The sequence below is a fragment of the Pan paniscus genome, chromosome 3 (genome assembly GCF_029289425.2).
Source record: "Pan paniscus chromosome 3, NHGRI_mPanPan1-v2.0_pri, whole genome shotgun sequence".
NCBI classification, from domain to species: Eukaryota; Metazoa; Chordata; class Mammalia; order Primates; family Hominidae; genus Pan; species Pan paniscus.
The window spans coordinates 104,276,825-104,295,755 of record NC_073252.2 but is presented as its reverse complement, the minus strand read 5'-3'; the positions used below and the strand labels follow the sequence as shown (position 1 = coordinate 104,295,755).

The 18,931-nt window shown below is 34.1% G+C and overlaps 1 protein-coding gene across 2 annotated transcripts in view; it reads left to right on the top strand.

Moving 5' to 3' along the window:
• The window catches only part of TBCK (TBC1 domain containing kinase), a 281,985-nt gene that overhangs the window by 119,343 nt on the left and 143,711 nt on the right, over positions 1 to 18,931 (top strand). For both annotated transcript variants that reach the window (XM_008955359.4, XM_003829981.5), the window contains exons 21-22: positions 2,229 to 2,265; positions 3,216 to 3,377. In XM_008955359.4, coding sequence (XP_008953607.4) covers positions 2,229 to 2,265; positions 3,216 to 3,377 — 199 coding nt within the window. The remainder of the gene's footprint in view (positions 1 to 2,228; positions 2,266 to 3,215; positions 3,378 to 18,931) is intronic.

Here is an 18,931-nt window from a genome sequence, read left to right as displayed (position 1 = left end):
TTATGCCACCTTGGTCAGAAGCAGAATTCTTCCATAGATCTTGATGAAGCTAATTACAAAGACTAGTATAGGAGAAAGGCACTGTTAGCTAGTTGCTGAAATAATTTGAAGAAGATTCTTAATGACAGTTAGCTTTCATCAAAAGGGGAGAAGGTAATATTGATGTCGTGTCTTTAAAAGAGATGTTGAATAATAGCAATGAAACTAATTTTGCTGACTTTATTTTTTAATTTAAATTTAAATGAACAATTTATGTTTTATTGTTTTCTACAACCCTTACTCATTACAGTGAAGTCATATACCTTTGTACTTTTTCCTTTTTCCATTTATATTGTCCCTAGAAAAATGTATCTAAATGTCAGCCTATAAAAAATGATGATATGGTGGAGATGAGTGGGTTTTATTTCATATGTAGTACTTAGATTTTAATATACTTATAAAGTTCTTGACTGGCATCTTGATAGTATAAATTCTCAATTGAGTGAAATGCAAAGACAATATGCACCTTTACTCATAAATTCATAATTGCTAGGTGCTGAAATAATATTTATTTAAACTAACCCTGTAGGTAGTAAAGAAGTCTTTAATAGCAGCCTGTATTAACTCATAAAGTGAAATAAAATTAGTGCTTTTTCAGGTTTTTCTGTAAATTATTGTTGATTTTTGATACTTGCTATTGACAAAGGAGATTTTTACTCTACTTTTATAAATTAAGGATGATTTGTCACTTCCAAAACCTTCTAAAATTTGAAAATGTATATGTCTATATATGTGTATATAGAACGATATATACTATATATATAGCTATATATGTGTGTATGTATATATTTCTAGGTAGTAAACTTAGGAGAATAAATTTGTCAAATTATTAATAATGGTAATATTAGATCTTATTACTTTTAGTCTGTTATGAAGCATCCTGTTAATTAAGTGGTAACAAAAAGCACATGCTTCATAACACCTTTTATTGAGACATTTTGAACATTTAAAAAGTATCTAATTAATTCTTAAAAATACAATTAAGAGTACCTCAAAACTTATGAGGACTGTATTAGGGTTCTCTAGAGAAACAGAACCAATAGAAGATATATAAACATAGATAGAGGAGATTTATTATGAGTAATTGGCTCACACATTTATGGAGGCTGAGATATCCCACAATATGCTGTTTGAAAGCTGGACACCCAGGAAAGCCAGTGGTATAATTGAGAGTCTAGAGGTGTTTGTAATTCTGATTCCAAAGGTCTGAGAACCAGGAAGCTGGTGATAAATATCCCAGTCTAGAGGCAGGGGAAGATTAGATGAAATGTTCCGGCTCAAGCAGTGAGGTAGAAAAGAAGAGGCACATTCCTCCTTCCTCTACCTTTGTTTTGTTCAGGCTCTCAGTTGATTACCTGATACCTATCCACACTGGAGAGGACAGTTTACTGAGTCCACTGATTCAAATGCTGATCTTATCTGGAAACACCATCACACACAAACACACACACACACACACACATTTAACCAGATACCTAGGTATCACCTGATGCAGTCAATTAACTAACACAAGGATCTTTAAAATCTCTGAAATATTCTGTACAAACCTGTAAAGTAAAATATACCCTTGAAATTAGTATACCAGCATTGCATTTGGATTAGCCATGGTCTTGAGTCTATCCTTTGGTGAAATAAAGACATTCTGTGAATAATCTTTGCCAAAAGAGTCATCTACATTTGTAATGTGGATAGTATCATTATATAAGAGTATTTGTAATAACTGTAATTACCTATGTTAAAAGAAAAACCTTTGACAAATTAAATTTAACAGAGTTTAATTGAGGAAAGACCAATTCATAAATTGGCAGCCCCCAAGCCAGAAGAGGTTCAGACACTCCAGCATAGCCACACGGTGGAAGATTTATGGACAGAAAAAGAAAAGTGACATACAGAAAACAAAAGTGAGGTACAGAAACAGCTAGATTGGTTACAGCTCAGCATTTGCTACAGTCTGTTTACACATCCAGTTAGATATGATTCACTATGTATGGAGAAATCTTTAAGCCGAACTTAAAACATTTAAGGAGGCAGCTTTAGGCTAAACTTAACACTACATTCTCTTTTATTTTAACCAATAAAGTAGACCAAAACATAGAACTTACATTTACCATTTAGTTTATTGGTAATCATTCTAATTATCTCTTTTATTTCCTTTTATCCATTCCCTGTACCCCTTTTTCCACTCATAGCTCTATGCCATCCCTTGGTTTCTTACCATGTTTACTCGTAAGTATGACTTCCCCCGGTTTTTTTGATACTGTATTAGCAAAAGGACAGCCCGATGCCTCCCCATATTTTATATTTACAATAACATTGAGCAGATTTAATAAGTATTTTTATGTGTTTCTAACATAATAGAGTTAGGTAGAAAAGAATTTCAGTTGTTCTGATCCCTGAATATCAAAGTGAGAATTCTATAAAATAAAAACCTATTGTACATTTCATGATATTTGTACAAACTCCGCCCCCCTTTGAAAAAAAATTAACTATAATATTTACATAAAGCTTATAAGGGCAACTATTACAATCAAATCAGGCTTAATTTTCAGAGATTCTTCAGTAACTTTTATTTTTTAAACTAGGATTCCTCTAGAAATTAAGCAGATTATGTGAATGCATAATACTTTAATTTGCTACAAATATTAATAAAGTGGACATCCTTACTAATAAAATATGGTTTACATGGTAACTGTAATAATATTTGAAGTAGATATTTATGCACTGGCCTGGAAGATATACATAGTATTGTTAATAAGAAAAAGGAAGTTACAAAAAATAGGAAGTTGCTCATAGGATTTTTGGAGGGAATTTATTAAAACAGCTGTTTAGAGAATATAATAGATACGTTATTTTACTGTACCTAAAACAACACTAAAGTTCATCTAGATAAATCTGTGAGAATAATATAACTGGAAAGTTCTGGGAAGAAATATTATGAATTGTTAATAGGATTAAAAATATTATCTGTTTGATTATCAATTTTTTAAGATGCCTTAGGGAGCTATAAATTTTCAAAGTCAAATAAACATTTCATAAAAAGAGTTTGGTAGTATTAGCTCTGAAGTAATAGTTTTGACCATAAGGTAATAACTATAGAACTAGTACAGTAAGTTGTTATTGTTTTAATTGTTATTATTTTGGTTTTTTAATTTATTTGTATTTTTATCGTTTTACAGATGTATTTCCACTACACAAAATTTTCCACCTCTGGGATACCTTACTACTTGGGAATTCCTCTTTCCCATTCTGTATTGGAGTAGCAATTCTTCAGCAGCTGCGGGACCGGCTTTTGGCTAATGGCTTTAATGAGTGTATTCTTCTCTTCTCCGATTTACCAGGTATAGATCTAAATAAATGGAGCCATTAAATGAAATTTGACTATGAAATAATGACACATTCTTAAGCCATTGGCAAAAATAACCATCCAGGCCTTCAGCATCTCTTCTGTTTGGGCCTCATCATCCTCTCTGGATTCTTTCTCTCATATACTGCTTCCTCTGCTGACCCAGCATTGTAAATACAAATCTGGGTCATACCAGCTCACTGTGATTTACTTCCATCTTGGTAATGCTACTAAATGGGTAAAATGCCAGGAAGTTGGGGGCAATATCATATTTGCTCTTTTGCTTAGGACAGGGGCTGTTTCTCTTCAGTGATGGAAAGTATAGAAAGGCCACTTGGGAAGGTGTTTAAGAATCTGTGTTTATAAAAAGATACAATTCACGAAACTTTGTTGCCTCCCAGCCAAAGCTGCTTGCTAACAATTTGACGATTTGACAAAAGGAAATACCGCCCTCTTGGGAGGACAAATCATCTATGTCATGCAATGCAGGAGAATATGTTAAGCTATATAGAGTATTCACAAGTAAGGAGTTTGTAAACCTAGGAGTTGAATGCTTAAATGTAGAAATATGGATAACTATAGTCTGAGCTTTGAAGCTGTGGTTAAAAAGATGAAGTTAATGTCGTTACCTAGGATGTAACTAAATCTATATTTTTGCAGAAACTTCAGTTTTTTTAGGTGAAAAAAACTTCACAGTACTTTATTGACTGCATCCCTTGTGCTGTTCTCCATATTTTCAGGCAGGCCCAAGTTACTGCTGATAATAAACACACTTAAAATTATCCCAGAATCAGATTTGCCTGAAAACCAAATAAAAAACAAAAGGAAGGTCCCTTAAGATTATGTCTTTATTAATTACTCTCAAGAAAAATAAGAAACCTACTGCTAGCCCTCATTTTTATGTTTAATGGATGATCTGTACTTGGTACTTTACCGTCTCTCTGTTGAAATTTTTTATCATTTGTGGGAAAATAATAAGAAAAATACCTTGGATTTATTTAAAACTTTTTATTCCCCCTTCCCTCAAAATTGAAACTATTATCATCAGCTTTCTGACTTATCAAATTTTAATTAAAGTGAGTTATTTCTTACCATGAATGAATAGTTTAGGTCATATTTTTTTCTGGGAGATTCTTTATGAAAATCAAGTTATGTATTTTTTTGTTTTGAACAGTAATAAATAAGCTAGTTTCGCAAACTGGGAATACTGTTTATATTATGCAGATGATTTCTTGTCATTTCCAGCTTGCCAAAGTAAACATAAGATGATTGATTAGGATTAAAATACATTTTCTGGCCAGTTCTAAAAATATATATATTAGGAATGCTGATTGTACATTTTCAAATCAAGCAAATGTATTGCCTTTCCAATTCAATACATAAATGCTCCTGTTAAACACTGGTGAAGCATCTGTTTTTATACTTTATAGGGAGATTAGTGGCAACTCTGCTTGTCTGTTAAAAAACTCATGCAACTGTGTATTTTATGGTCGACTGACATATTTCTATCTTAATTCCATAGGAAAAATTATTCTATGTCTTTAAAATTGCCTGCTTTGGGTTTACTTTACAGATGGTACAAGATTAGAATAAAGTTTCTCGATTAATTCAAAACTGAAAGGAATTGTACAGTATTCTTACTAATGATCATTCAAGAGATGTTACCTTGCTTGTTTTAGGCCTTAAAAATGAAATTCTGGTAATTTTATCCTTTCTAGTCACTATATCATAACATCTGTCAAACCTTATTAAACACTCATGTTGTTCAGAGCATGCTATTCAAATAGGAATTAAATCTATTTAGTTGATGTAGTGTCAGCTGGTACAATTGGGTTTCTTTGCTTAATTGCTCTTACTGCAAATTCATCTTTCCATGAAATAATTAATCTGTTTTGCTTATAAATAGGTTATCCTACATGCAAAGACCCAAGTTATTTCATCTTATATTAATAAGTCTTAAATTCAGTCCCAGCATCCCTGCTCCTAACATCTCAATGCATTGATGATAGGTCCTATTAAAGCACTTAACTGGATGAACAGGAATGACATTTTCCACGTATTTTCAAAGCTGCCTAGCTTATCTATGTCTTCTTCCTTTCCATTTACATTACCACCTCATTCCTGAACAAAATATTATTTATTAGTAATAGTATAAACTTCAAATAAATAAGTTCAAATGTTCACAGTAGGCACAAATTTGATATTTTTAACTGATGAGCATTCTATCTGTTAAAAGTATGTATGAATAATACTATTTTCATTTTATAGCAAGATATTCAGTGAAATACAAGTTCAGTCATCCCCTGGTATCGATGGGGGATTGGTTTCAGGACTCCCCCAGATTCTGTAATCCACAAATGCTCAAGTCCCTTTGCATGTAACCTATGCACATCCACCTTTATACTTCAGATCATCTCGTGATAACTTCTAATGCCTAATACAATGGAAATGCTATGTAAACAGTTGTTATTGTTTAGGGAATAATGACAAGAAAAAACGTCATGCTCAGTACAGACACAGACATTCATTTTTATTCCCCAAATATGTTCACTGAGCAATTGGTTAAATCCATGGATGCAGAACCCACAGATATAGAGAGCTGACTATTTAAGAAAATTTTGTATGTACTTAAAAGTTCTTCTTACCAACCTGGCTAACATGGTGAAACTCTATCTCTACTAAAAATACAACAAATTAGACGGGCGTGGTGGCAGGCGCCTGTAGTCTCAGCTAGTTGGGAGGCTGAGGCAGGAGAATGGCATGAACCCAGGAGGCGGAGCTTGCAGTGAGCCGACATGGCGCCTCTGCACTCCAGCCTGGGCAACAGAGCGAGACTCTGTCTCCAAAAAAAAAAAAAAAAAAAAAAGTTCTTCTTCTTCATATGTTTAGATTGAATGTGTTCTGCGTGTATTTGGATAAGTAGGACAAGAATCTGGTGACCTCTGATTTTATTTTCACACTTATATTTTACGTAGCATAGAATTTGAGAGAATTTATTTGGTCTCTTAAAACAATAAGGCTTTGAGTTTACTTGAAGTAAAACTTATTTTAGTCAGAGATATAGTGTAATTGTGAAGTTTTAGCTAAAACAAATGTTCATATTCATCTAAGCAGCAGTTATATTTTCATGAAATGCTTAACCAAAGCAAAGAAAGCAGATATCAATGTTGTGGTTCAATATCACCATCAGATGAGTGGACAGTTGACTACTATAACTTTTCCGTTATTCAGTACTTATCTTAATAAAGCAAAAGTGCTGCCAAGTAAATTTAGTTATACTACATTTATATCCAAAGTTTTTAAAGTATTTTAGAGATGTTTAAGTATATAAATGGGAAACAATTTGGGTTTTCAGTCAATAGTTTTTTACTGTAATCTAGGGATAAATATAAATTAAATAGGGTTACTGTAAGATTTATGTGTAATCTTTCCATTATAAACAGTGGCTTAGATTTTTGAAACTATAAGACTTAATCAAATAGCTTATTATAGCCAGTAGGCTACTAATTCGTGACCTCTTTGTTAAATAGTTATCATGGTGATGAACACTGCAGAAAACAATAGGAGTTTAAAACAGGGAGTTAGGCAGTTTTTCTTAAGTAAATGATACCTAAGATAATATTTGAAATTATTTAAGTGATATTGGGGAGTGGGGAGTGGAAAGAGAGGAAAATCTTGTAAACAGAGGGAATAAAATGCTCAAAGGCCTGAAACAGCTGAAGGAAGTTGGAGCAAATGGGAAAGTGGAGAGGAGTGGCTAGAAAAGTGAATGGAGAGGTAGACAAAGAAGGATCATGCAGCATCTTGTAGGCCACATTAAAGATTTTTAAAAATATATTTGTTGAGATATTTTTTCAATATTTTTGAAGTAATGAAATAAGTATTTAAAAGAACATCAGGTACCAAAATACAAATGCTATAATTGATATTAATATTTGTAGAGCTTTCTGATCTCTTTACATTTTTTTCAAGGTGATCTATCATGAGTGAAGCAAAGGATTCTTAACATAAGTGCTCCCAATAGTTATCCATCATTTTTTCTCCCTGGCTTATAGCCAGATATGGGATGGAGAAATGCTTTGTGAAAGAGTAGAGCAACTGTAGTACACAGTTGTTCAGTGAAAGTTTTGTATTGTCAAGCCTGTAAGATTGATGCCACTTTACCTGAAGCTGAGAATTAATTATTCCCATTTTCTGCTTGTAGCTACATGATATTCATGCATGTCATTCATGTCTATTTCTTTTTCTTTTTTTTTTTTTTTTTTTTTGAGATGGAGTCTCACTCTGTCGCCCAGGCTGAAGTGCAGTGGCACAATTTTGGCTCACTGCATGTCTGTTTCAAAGTACACCTTGGAATTGCAAAAGGACAATCAAAATGGAAATTAAATTTGGAGGTTTTAGCAGTGGTCCTTCTCTCCCCCACCCATCCGTAAAAATTACATATAAACATTAAAATCTGGATGGCATATTAAAGTCTTGTGAGTTTAAAATTAGTTAAGGATAAGTGAGAAAGTAGTTAATTTGTTTATATTGGCATGGTGTATAGTCACTGAAATAAAACTTTATGAAAAATTACTTTTAAAACCTCAGGTTATGTCAGCCTTGTTTGTGGTGGAAATACTGCATTATTTTATGGAAAAGGGGAAAATTTAAAAACAGATATTACAATACATCACCTCCAAGCTAATAAATGGTCATGAAAATAGCAGCCAGTAGCATGACTGATGAAGACTCTGAAATTGTAATGTGATTCTAGGAAGCTAAAAGAATTCACATAACACTAACCTAATTGTTGCTCTTGAAGCATACAACTAATTTTGCAACATGTAAATACTTTATAAAGTTTAAAAGAAATATTTCGTATGTATTGGGAACTGTAATGAAAAATAATGTTAGAGGTGATCAGAATTTCTACTTATCTTGAAAATTTAGAGTAGATCTGAGTTCTTATACATCTTAAACCTGGTCCCAAATTGTCAAGAATCTGATAGGAAGGCCTTTCTCTATAGCAGAGCTGCTTGTTTTATGGTTGATAAGGGTTTCTGCTTTGTGAAAGGATTCCTGCTTTCTGAATTTTTTGAGCAGTCCAAAAATTATCTTATAGTTTAGATCAGTGTTATTAAGCATATTTTGTTTCAAGATACCAATGATGGCATTAGGTTTATATTTGCTTTACTATTGAATGTTTATATGTGCCTTAGATTTGCAAAACAAAATATATAGAGCATTTTTCACTTTTGAAGTAGATTAAAAGTAATTAACCTCAAAAACCTTTAAAAGTCAGAAACTGTTTAAAATATCCCTACATATACTGCTGATAGATATTGCAATAAGAATGTAAGGACCAAAATGTATTAAATTTAAGAGAGAGATTTAAGGCATCAAAAGAATATACCTTGAAATAATAAGAGCCATCTGTGAGAAACCAACAGCCAGCATGAGGCTGAATGGGCAAAAACTGGATGCATATTCCCCTTGAGAATTTAAACAAGACAAGTATGCCCACTCTCACCACTCCTATTCCACATAGTACTGGAAGTCCTAGTTACAACAGTCAGGCAAGATAAAGAAATTAAAGGCATCCGAATAGGAAGAAAAGAAATCAAACTGTCTCTTTCCACAAGTGGTATGATTTTATGCCTAGAAATCCCCATAGCCTCTGCTCAAGAGCTCCTAGATTTGATGAAAACTTTAGCCAAGTTTTAGGATAAAAAATCAATATATATAAATCAGTAGCACTTCTGTACACTGTGTCCAAGCTGAGAGCCCAATCAAGAACACAATCTCACTTACAATAGCCAATAAAAAAAATACATTACCTAAGAGTACATCTACCCAAAGGAGGTGAAAGATCTCTACAACGATAACTACAAAACACTGCTTAAAGAAATCATAGATGGCTGAGCACAGTGGCTCATGCCTGTAATCCCAGCACTTTGGGAGGCTGAAGTGGGCAGATCACAAGGTCAGGAGTTCGAGACCAGCCTGATCAATATGTTGAAACCCCATCTCTACTAAAAATACAAAATTAGTTGGGCGTGGTGGCATGCGCCTGTAATTCTGGCTACTCAGGAGGCTGAGGCAAGAGAATAGCTTGAACCTGGGAAGGGAGGTTTCAGTGAGCCAAGATCATGCCACTGCACTCCAGCCTGGGCAACAGAGCAAGACTCCATCTCAAAAAAGAAAAAAAGGAAAAAAAAAAATCATAGATGACACAAACAAATGGAAAAACATTCCATGCTCATGGATCAGAAGAATCAATATTGTTAAAATGGCCATATTGCCCAAAGGAATTTATAGATTCAGTGCTATTCCTATCAAACTACCAACAACGTTTATCACAGAATTAGAAAAAAATATTCTAAAATTTATATGGAACCAAAAAAGAGCCCGAATCACCAAAGCAATCCTAAGCAAAAAGAACAAAGCTGGAGACATCACACTACCCAATTTCAAACTCTACTACAAGGATACAGTAAACAAAACAGCACGGTACTGGTACAAAAACATACACATAGATCAGTGGAATGGGTTAGAGAACGCAGAATTAAAGCCACACACCTACAGCCATCTAATCTTCAACAAAGTTGACAAAAATAAGCAATGAGGAAAGGATTCCCTATTCAGTAAATGGTGCTGGGATAGCTAGCTAGCTGTATGCAGAAGATTGAAACTGGAGTGCTTCCTTTCATCATATATGAAGATTAACTCGAGAGGGAATAAAGGTTTAAATATAAGACCACAAACAATAAGAATCCTAGAAGAAAACTTAGGAAACACTAATCTGGACCTGGGCCTTGGGAAAGTATTTATGACTAAGTCCTCAAGAGCAATTGCAATTGCAACAGAAACAAAAATTGACAAGTGGGACCTAATTAAGCTCTTTAAGCTTCTGCACAGCAAAAGAAACTATCAACAGAGTAAACAGACAACCTACAAAATGGGAGAAAATATTTGCAGACTATTTATTTGACAAAGGTCTACTATCCAGAGTCTTAAAAACAACTTAAACCAACAAGGAAAACACAAATGACCCCTTTAAAAATGTAAAAAGTACATGAACAGACACTTCTCAAAAGAAGACATCTGTATGGCCAACAAGCATATGAAAAAATGTTCAACATCACTAATCATTAGAGAAATGCAAATCAAAACCACAATGAGATACTATCTAATACCAGTCAGAATGGCTATGATTAAAAAGCCAACAAATAACAGATGCTGGTGATGTTGCAAGGAAAAGGGAACCCTTATACACTGCCTGCGGGAATGTAAACTAGTTCAGCCACTGTCAAAAGCACTCTGGAGATTTCTGAAAGAACTTAAAACAGAGCTTCCATTCAACCCAACAATCCCATTACTAGGCATATACCCAAAGGATTATAAATCATTCTGCCATAAAGACACATGCATGTGTATGTTCATCACAACACTATTCAAAAATAGCAAAAACATAAAATCAACCTAAATGCCCATCAATGGTGGACTGCATAAAGAAAACTGTGATACATATACACCATGGAATACTACACAGTCATAAAATGAATGAGATCATGCCCTTTGCAGCAACATGGATGGAGCTGGAAGCCATTATCTTTAACATACTGATGCAGGAACAGAAAATCAAATACCACATGTTCTCACTTATAAGTAGAAACTAAACATTGAGTGCACATGGACACAACGAAGAGAACAATAGACACCAGGGCCTACTTGAGGATGAAAGATGGGAGGAGGAAGAAGATCGAAAAAATACCTATTGGGTTCTATGCTAATTACCTGGGTAATGAAATAATCTATACACCAAACCTCTGCAGCATGCAACCTACCCATATAACACACCCATACATGTACTCCTTGAACCTAAAATTAAAGTTGGAAAAACAAGAATGAAAGAAAGGGTGCTTCCTGAACCCAGGCTGCTGCTCACAATGTTGTGATCCCTTTCCTTTCTCTAGGTCTCAGTCTTCCCATTAACATATGAGGGTGTTGTTCTAGAATCATCATGGAATCTTTTTAAAAATGTAAGTTCTTGTCACAGGAACAAATACAGCATGATTCCACTTATATGAGCCATCTAAAGCAGAATTATAGAAGCAGAAATAGAATGATTAAACATGGGTAGTGGGAAATGGGAAGTTGTTCAGTGAGTATAAAGTTATACAAGATATAATTTCTAGGGATCTGCTGTACAACAATTAATATACAGTTAATGATATGGTGTGCACTTAAAATTTTGTGGTAAGAGGGTGAATCTCATGTTGTGTTCTTACCACACACATACACTAGACATACAGACACATACACATAGACTAGATAGGAGAAAAGAGAAATAATATACCAGAGTATTTATAGAAATAATATACCAGAGTGTTTATAGCATAGAGGGAATGACTAGAATATTTTTATTACAAGAAAGCACATTTAATTACTTAAAATTTCAAGCCATTTTAATCCTTCTGTGCAAATTATCAATCATACGAAAACGGCTTATTGAACTTGGAACAAGGTTCTACTTGCCACAAAAATCAAAGACTCCTGTTTTGTTCTGATTCACCGTGAAGTGTAAAAGAAAGAGAGAAAACGATGGCTGCAACTGACCTAGTGCTAAATTTTCCAAGCTGCTGCAAATACCTGCTCTATAGGTAGAGTAGGTACAGATACTTTGCATCAAAGTATCTACCTACTCAACTGTTAACTCATTAAGACAACTATGTTAAGAATAGAAAACAGTTTACCCATATATCAGTAATGTATTGCATTTCCTATTTATTTCTCATTTCATTGTAGGTATTAAACAACAGACATGATAGATGCTTAGGAAAATGTGCCAGTAATTGCATGCACATATACCAGAGTTGAAAGGCTGGGTGAATTATATCTGGAGCCCGGTAACATATTGTACCATCCTTTTCTCCTTAGACATTAACTAAGAAGATTGTGTTTTAAAATTATATTCATTTATTTAAATATCTGTTGACTTCTAGGAGTGGGTGTATCTATATATATAAAACACATGTATCTCTATATATGTATACGACTAGTCTTATTGGTGGTTTATTATTTCTTTGTACCAGAACAGAATATTCATGCATAATTATTTAAAGATGATCCAGTGGTAATCTGTAAGTGTGACTGATACTTCTAACTTGGGTTATCTTAATTATTAATACATAGGGTATTACTCCCTTGTCCTGGTAAGTCACTTGACTGCCTTGTATATTAGTTCTCTAATATTTTCAGTTAGATAATTCAACTTCCCTTTTAGAATTTCTCTATAGAATCTCCAGTGGAATGTTTAGTGTATGGAAGTATTCCTTATATTTTAACCAAGGTGGGTAATGGGAACATATTAGGAAATGAGTGAGCATGGTACTGACAAAGATAGTGAGTTAAGTTTTAGATACATGCTTAAGATATTACGGGGCAGCTAGATTTAGAAGCTGAGGCACTGTTAGAGATTTTTAGTGACAAAATGACAAGTATAATTTCAAGATCTTACTTGTCAGAGTCTAAAGTTTCCTGTAGTCAGTTAGGCTTTGGTGAAGCCCTAGTAAGTTAGGCTGTCATAAAAATATTTCACTTATTAGGGAGAATTATAATGCTCTTGGCATATTTAGAATGGCTCTTTTTTTCCTCAATACCTGCTAGGAGCATAAAGGAATTTTTTGTGATCTTGATGATGTTTGAAGCATGAATCAGCTAAATACATGAGAAGGATCATAACAAGGACAAATAATGCAAAAATGTTGTATAGATTACTAATGGTGTCAGTGAGACTAAACTGCAGTAAGTGGGACTTGTGAAAAATACTGTGTTTGGAACAAAAAAGCAAAGCAAGGTTAAAATTACTTTTGGAAAACATCCAATAATGTTTAGCAATAAGAAAACTCACCAACTTTCTTTAGTGTTTTTGAGATGTGAAGCATACAAATTGTGTGAACTGCTGGTCAGGAAATTGTGTCCACTTTCTATGAGACCTATGTAAGTTTACTCACTGATTACATGTTTAATAAATACTATATGACAGGCACAGTATTATGCACTGGGGCCATAAAAATAAATAAGACATAGTGTAGCTCTGTAGTAGGATGGAGAGAAAGCATTGGCAGCTTAGAAAATAGTATAAGGATAACACAGATATGTGAGGCTCATGGCTGTCTTATTGTAAATAGGATGTTAATAGAGGATAGGTTGAGAGAGAGAAACCTGAAGTGGATGGGCTGTGGTGGTGGTACTGGTGGTAGTGATAAAAGTTGGTAAAATAGGTAGAGGAATGGTTATGGGGGCCTTGCATGATATGCTGAGGAAATTGGATATTATTTTATATGCAATTGGAAAGTTTTAAGCACAGAAATGACATGATCCTATCTATATTTTAGAAAAATGATTCTGGCTGTAGTATGGAAGATGGATTGGCCACCTGAAATGCTATGATTCTAAGCAGTAGAAAGAGAGCAGCTGTCCAGGGATAACTTCAAGAATGTGGTAAAAGAGTATTATTGAATTTAGCTCTTTACCAAAATAAATTATATGACAAAGTCCTGAGAGATTTCTAATATTTTAGAATTCTCTCTTAAGTAATAACATTCTATGCGGTATTCCTTGAAGTGTAGTTGATACTTACTACTAACAATCCTTAAACGTGGATCAGTGAGTTACTCAAGGTTATTAATTCTTTGTTGGAAGACTAATTCTATGCCATTTCTATCCACTATAATTTTATTTTATGTCAGTACATTAAGTAGTGATAGATGTGCTGTCAACTTGAAGGTGTCGTGAGTATTGTCCTTAGACCTTACCTTACAGAGAGTGCTTCATAATATGCATATTTTATTCCCTCTACTTTCTTCTCCACTAATAAGATAAGGAACTTTATAATTTTCAGTCTTCTTCTGCAGTGATAATTTCATTGTGTTATTGTTGGGATAGTTCGATGTCATAAGACATTATAAGACAGAACCAATGACAAAAACCACATGATTATCTCAATAGATGCAGAAAAGGCCTTCAACAAAATTCAACAGCCTTTCATGCTAAAAACTCTCAATAAACTAGGTATTGATGGAATGTATCTCAACATAATAAGAGCTATTTGTGACGGACCCACAGCCAATATCATACTGAATGGGCAAAAACTGGAAGGATTCCCTTTGAAAACTGGCACAGGACAAGGATGCCCTCTCACACCACTCCTATTCAACGTAGTTTTGGACTTTCTGGCCAGGGCAGTCAGGCAAGAGAAAGAAATAAAGGGTATTCATATAGGAAGAGAGGAAGTCAAATTGTCTCTGTTTGCAGATGACATGATTGTATATTTAGAAAACCCCATCATCTCAGCCCCAAATCTCTCAGCCCCGAATCTCCTTAAGCTGATAAGCAACTTCAGCAAAGTCTCAGGATACAAAATCAATGTGCAAAAATCACAAGCATTTCTGTGCACTAATAACACATAAACAGAGAGCCAAATCATGAGTGAACTCCCATTCACAATTGCTACTAAGAGAATAAAATACCTAGGAATCCAACTTACAAGGGATGTGAAGGACCTCTTCAAAGAGAACTACAAACCACTGCTCAAGGAAATAAGAGAGGACACAAACCAATGGAAAAACATTCCATGCTCATGGATAGGAAGAATCAATATTGTGAAAATAGCCTTACTGCCCAAAGTAATTTATAGATTCAATGCTATCCCCATCAAGCTACCAATGACTTTCTTTTCAGAATTGGAAAAAACTACTTTAAACTTCATATGGAGCCAAAAAAGAGCCCACATAGCCAACACAATCCTTGGCAAGAAGAACAAAGCTGGAGGCATCATGCTTCCTGACTTCAAACTCTGCTACAAGGCTATAGTAACCAAAACAGCATGGTACTGTACAAAAACAGATATATAGACCAATAGAACAGAACAGAGGCCTCAGAAATAACACCACACATCTACAATCATCTGATCTTTAACAAACCTGACACACACAAGCAATGGGGAAAAGATTCCCTATTTAATAAATGGTGTTGTGATAACTGGCTAGCCATATGCAGAAAACTGAAACTGGACCCCGTCCTTACACCTTATACAAAAATCAACTCAAGATGGATCAAAGACTTAAACGTAAGACCTAGAACCATAAAAATCCTACAAGAAAACCTGGGCAATACCATTCAGGACATAGGCATGGGCAAAGACTTCATGTCTAAAACACCAAAAGCGATGGCAACAGAAGCCAAAATTGACAAATGGGATCTAATTAAACTAAAGAGCTTCTGCACAGCAAAAGAATCTATCATCAGAGTGAACAGGCAACCTACAGAATGGGAGAAAATTTTTGCAATCTATCCATCAGACAAAGGGCTAATATCCAGAATCTATAAAGAACTTAAACAAATTTACAAGAAAAAAGCCAAGAACCCCATCAAAAAATGGGCAAAGGATATGAACAGACACTTCTCAAAAGAAGACATTTATGCAGCCAACAGACATATGAAAAAATGCTCATCATCACTGGTCATTAGAGAAATGCAAATCAAAACCACAATGAGACCATCTCACACCAGTTAGAATGGTGATCATTAAAAAGTCAGGAAACAACAGATGCTGGAGAGGTTGTGGAAAAATAGGAATGCTTTTACACTGTTGGTGGGAGTGTACATTAGTTCAGCCATTGTGGAAGACATTGTGGCGATTCCTCAAGGATCTAGAACTAGAAATACCATTTGACCCAGTAATCCCATTACTGGGTATATACCCAAAGAATTATAAATCATTCTACAAAAAAGAGACATGCACACATACGTTTATTGTGGCACTATTCACAATAGCAAAGACTTGGAACCAACCCAAATGTCCATCAATGATAGACTGGATTAACAAATTGTGGCACATATATACCATGGAATACTATGCAGCCATAAAAAAGATGAGTTCATGTCCTTTGCAGGGACATGGATGAAGCTGGAAACCATCATTCTCAGCAAATTATCACAAGATAGAAAACCAAATACTGCATGTTCCCCCTCTTAAGTGGGAGTTGAACAATGAGGACACATGGACACAGAGAGGGGAACATCACACACTGGGGCCTGTGCAGGGTGGGGGCTAGGGGAAGGATAACATTAGGAGAAATACCTAATGTAGGTGACGGGTTGATGGGTGCAGCAAACCACCATGGCACATGTATACCTGTGTAACAAAACTGCACATTCTGCACATGTAACCCAGAACTTAAAGTATAATAAAAAGAAGAAGGAAAAAAAACATACTACGAGAGAAAATCACCTAACCACAAAGGAAGATTTTAAGAGAGGATAAAAGGAAGAAAGTGTCTACAAAACAAGCAAATAGCAAGTAATAAAATAACAGTAGCAAATTCTTACCTATTATTAATAATCTTGAATATAAATAGGTTTAATTTATCCAATTAAATTAATTATCCAATAAAAAGAGCTAGAATGGCTGAATTGATTTAAAAAAAAGACACAACTATATGCTGTCTACAAGAAACTCTACCTTTGAAGACATGCAGAGACTAAAAGTGAAGGGATGGGAGAAGATTCAGAAACTATAGAGAGAGCTGGAGCAACTGTACATATATCAGATAAAATAGATTTTAATTCAATAATAGTTTTTAAAAAGACAAGAAGTCCATTATATGGTGATAAAAGTCAATATAGCAAGAGGATATAACAATTATATATACACCCAACCAACTCTGGAGCATCAGAATATAAAACAAATATTAATTAACCTAAAGAGAGAGATTGAGTGCAGTGTTATAATAGAAGGGGACTCAGCACCCCACTTCTAGCAATACACAGGTCATCCAGACAGAAAGTCAACACAGAAACACTGGAGTTAAACTGTACTGTAGACCAAATGGACCTAACAGACATTTACAGAACATTCCATCCAACAGCTGCAGAATACACATTTTTCTCAAAAGCACATGGAACATTCTCCAAGATGGACCCTGTGTTCATGAAACAAGTCTTAAATTTTCAAAAATCAAAATTATATCAAATTTATTTTTAGATCACAATGGAATAAAATTAGAAATCATTAAGAAAAGGAACATTAGAAACTACAGATTTATGGAAATCAAATGATGTGCTTCTGAATAACAAATGGGTCAATGAAGAAATTATAAAGGAAATTATAATATTCCTGTATTTAATAGAAAATGTGCAAATGAAAATGGAAATATACCAAAGTATATGGGATACAGCAAAAACAGTTCTAAGAGGGTAGTTTATTGCAGTAAACACCTGCATCAGAAAAGTAGAAATAATTCAAATAAAGAACTTAACAATGCACCTCAAGGAAGAAGAAAAGCAGGAACAAACAAAACATTGGTAGAAGGAAAAATAATAAAGAGCAGAATAAAAATGAATGAAATTCAGGCTAAGAAAACAATACAAAAGATCAACAAAAGGAAAAGTTGGTTTTTGAAAAGATTAGCAAAATCAATAATCCTTTAGCTAGACTAGCAAAAAAGGGACTAGGCCCAAATAAATAAAATCTTATGTAAACTGAGACATTTTACTACAGAACGCAGACAAATTATACTACAGAATTACAAAGGATCATTAGAGACTATTATGAACAACTATACACTAACAAGTTGGAAAACCATGAAGAGATGAATAAATTTCTAGACACATACAGCTTAGCAGGATTGAACCATGAAGAAATAGAAAACCTGAACAGATCAACAATTAATAACAAGATAAGCAGCTGTAATAAAAAAGTCTCCCATCAAAGAAAAGTCCAGCAGTGGATGCCTATGTTGCTGAAAGAACTAATGCAAATTCTCTCAAATTCTTAAAAAAAAAATGAAGAGGAGAGGATACTTTCAAACTCATTCTAAATACCAATATCCCTGATGGACATAGATGAAAAATTCTCAACAAAAATACAAGCAACTGAATTCAACAACACGTTAAGAAAATCATTCACCATGGTCAAGGGGGATTCATCCCAGGAATTCAGTGATGATTCAACATATGCAAATCAATAAACATGCTACATCACTTAACAGGATCAAGAACAAAACCCATATGATTCTTTCAATAGATACTAGAAAAGTATTTGATAAAATTCAACATTCCTTCATGATAAAAATTCTCAAAGAACTGGGTATAAGAGGACCACACCTCAGAACAATAAAGGCCATATGTGACAAACCCACAGCTACTACACTGAATAGGGAAAAACCAACAGGCTTTTCTCTAAAATCTAGAAGAAAAAGATGCCTCCTTTCACTACTTTTATTCAACAGAGTACTGGAAATTCTAGACAGAGCAATTAGGCAACAGAAAAAAAAAATTAACACATTCAATTGGAAAGAAAGAACTCAAATTATTCTTTTTCACAGATGACATGACCTTATATTTGGAAAACCCTCAAGACTTCACCAAAAAACTGTTGGAACAGATTTGCGAATTCAGTAAATTGGGATACAAAATCAACATATAAAAATCAGTAGCATTTCTTTAAACCAACAGTGAACAATCTGAAAAAGAAATCAAGGAAGCAGTTCTGCTTGAAAT